At 38.6% G+C, this 2,692-nt stretch overlaps 1 protein-coding gene across 1 annotated transcript; it reads left to right on the top strand.

Moving 5' to 3' along the window:
* Positions 1-1,660: 1,660 nt before the first annotated feature.
* LOC133254362 (trace amine-associated receptor 7a-like) lies at positions 1,661-2,692 on the top strand. Its single transcript, XM_061428643.1, has one exon. It carries the CDS (start codon positions 1,661-1,663, stop codon positions 2,690-2,692), a length of 1,032 nt encoding a protein of 343 aa, XP_061284627.1.

The raw sequence follows: 2,692 nt of genomic DNA, 5'->3' as shown, positions 1-2,692 counted from the left end.
TACAGATGTAGCCTGACAGATCATCTCACCACTCTGCCACAGCACAGGGACAGTAAAAGATTCCTGAGCTGCTGAGAGTAGCATGCAGTCATGACAGGTCCTAGAAATCCCCAAGTGTCCCATGGCCCCATATGTACAAGCATAGCTTAAGAATCCATTTCTCTGAGAAGTGAAAGTTTTCCCAACACCACTTACTGAAGAGACTGTCCTTTCCCCATTTGTGTCACAGATTGCCTGTTCTGTCACAGATGAGCTGACCATAAGTGTGAGCTTATCTTGGGGCTCTGTATTCAGAGGCAATTGATCTGTGCATCTGTTTTTGTGTCACTTCAGCTTCATAGTATCATTTGAATTCAAGGAACATGATAATTCCAGCTTTGTTCTTTTTCTCATCACTTCACATCTTTCATATGTATTAATTTTAGCTTGAAGCACATTATTCTTGCTATTTTCTGTCTGTCTCTCATGTTACATGAAGATACCCTTAAAGGGCAGGGGATGTTTCTTGTGTACTCTCCTATCTTTAAGACTCTTGACCCAAATAAATTCTAAATAAATAAACATATATAAATGTTGCCTACATGAATGAATGGAATGCAGGTGAATTCATGGATGTCTTGCAAGGACTTATACCCTATAAATCTTCTCCCACTGAAGCATCTTTGCTTTTTGACTCATATTAAAGAGAATTCTTTCAAATTCCACTGCTGGGTATATCATATGTGATAGATCCTTTTAGTACAGACCTCTTCAGATACAAAAGATCTCTTGTATTTTTAGTTGGCTAAGAATTTTTTCTTTTAGCAGTTAATAAAAGTTAAAATTTATCAAATGCATTTTTGCATTTCATTGGATGGTCATAGAATTCTAATCTGTTAAAATGGTGAATTATAGAATTGTTAAAGCAAACTTCCATTCTTTGAATACACTCTAATCAACATGTATCATCTTTTAATATGTATTTGACTTCAGTTTGTTTAGTTTGCATCTTTGTTTTTGCATGAGAGTGTTCCTTTGTTTTTCTTGAGTTTTTCTTGTATCCATGCATGAAACAATACATTTTACCCAGAGATTATTAAGTGTAAGTTTCTTCTTTTTCACACCTTGCAGTATACGGACTCCACTGTGGATAATTTTGGACATGGGATTTGACTGTGCTTCCTGGGGGTTTTGTCATTAACTTTATAGTCAGTCTGAAGAGGGCGGTTGGGTAGTAAAAGGTAACCAATGAGTAACAAATCATACACATTTACTACCTTTGGCAAAGAGGAATATTCCCCATATATAGATCAGGTAATAAACAAATGCTGATAAATTGTAAAGCAAGAAATCTTTTGTGGCAAAGAATATTTGAAATATTTATTTTCTGTTAAATTCTAATTTGATTTAGAATATTGTTTTAAATTAAATTCTAAATTATAAGAAAAATAATAGCTAAGATTTATGGACATTTGAATGGAATATATTATTATTTCATACATTCACAGATTGATATGGATATATGACAAGTGATGGGGATAATGTTTGATAACTATAACAAAGGTAATCAGTGCAATGAGATCTTGTCTTTCCCACCAGGAAATAGAAAACTGCTCTATTCTGTGTGACTGAAAAGGGACAGAACTTCTCCAAATCTTTACAAGCTACTGACAGCAGCATCATGAACAGCAGCTCACCCAGCGTTGCAGCTGTGCAGCTCTGCTACGAGCACCTGAACGGATCCTGTGTGAAAACCCCCTACTCACGAGGTCCCCGCCTGATCCTGTACACAGTGTTTGGTTTTGGAGCTGTGCTGGCTGTATTTGGAAATCTCTTGGTAATGATTTCCATTCTCCACTTCAAGCAGCTGCACTCTCCAACCAATTTTTTGATTGCTTCCCTGGCTTGTGCGGACTTCATGGTGGGAGTGACTGTGATGCCCTTCAGCATAGTGAGGTCTGTGGAGAGCTGCTGGTACTTTGGGGAGAGTTACTGTCAATTTCATTCCTGTTTTGACTTGTCATTCTGTTACGCTTCCATCTACCACTTGTGCTTTATCTCTCTGGACAGGTACATTGCCGTCTCTCACCCCCTGGTCTATCCAATCAGGTTCACTGTGTCTGTTTCTGGCATGTGTATTGCCTTCTCCTGGCTCTTTTCGATTATTTATTCTTTTTCCCTTCTTGGCACAGGAACAAATGCAGTTGGACTGGAGGATCTAGTAAGAGCTCTCACCTGTGTGGGAGGCTGTCAAATCGCAATAAATCAAAGTTGGGTATTGGTGAATTTTCTATTATTTTTCATCCCCACCCTTGTGATGATAGTTCTTTACTCCAAGATTTTCCTCATTGCTGAACAACAGGCTAGAAAGATTGAGAATCTGAACATTAAGACTGGGAGATGCTCAGAAAGCTACCAAGACAGAGTGGCCAAGAGGGAGAGAAAGGCAGCGAGAACACTGGGCATTGCAGTGCTAGCGTTTCTGGTCTCCTGGCTGCCTTACTTCCTGGATGCCATCACTGATGCCTTCCTAGGCTTCATCACTCCCACATATGTTTATGAAATACTGGTTTGGATTGCTTATTATAACTCAGCTATGAACCCCTTGATTTATGCTTTCTTTTATCCTTGGTTTCAAAAAGCCATCAAACTCATTGTCACTGGCAAAGTCTTGAGAGTGAATTCCTCGACAGTAAATTTATTTTCTGGGTAA

The sequence above is a fragment of the Bos javanicus genome, chromosome 9, assembly GCF_032452875.1.
Source record: "Bos javanicus breed banteng chromosome 9, ARS-OSU_banteng_1.0, whole genome shotgun sequence".
Lineage (NCBI taxonomy): Eukaryota > Metazoa > Chordata > Mammalia > Artiodactyla > Bovidae > Bos > Bos javanicus.
The sequence above is the reverse complement of the archived record's forward strand: the minus strand, read 5'-3'. Positions and strand labels throughout refer to the sequence as shown.

Coding starts and splice junctions, on each gene's coding strand:
- LOC133254362 (XM_061428643.1), top strand. CDS start 1,661: ATGAACAGCAGCTCACCCAGCGTTGCAGCTGTGCAGCTCTGCTACGAG.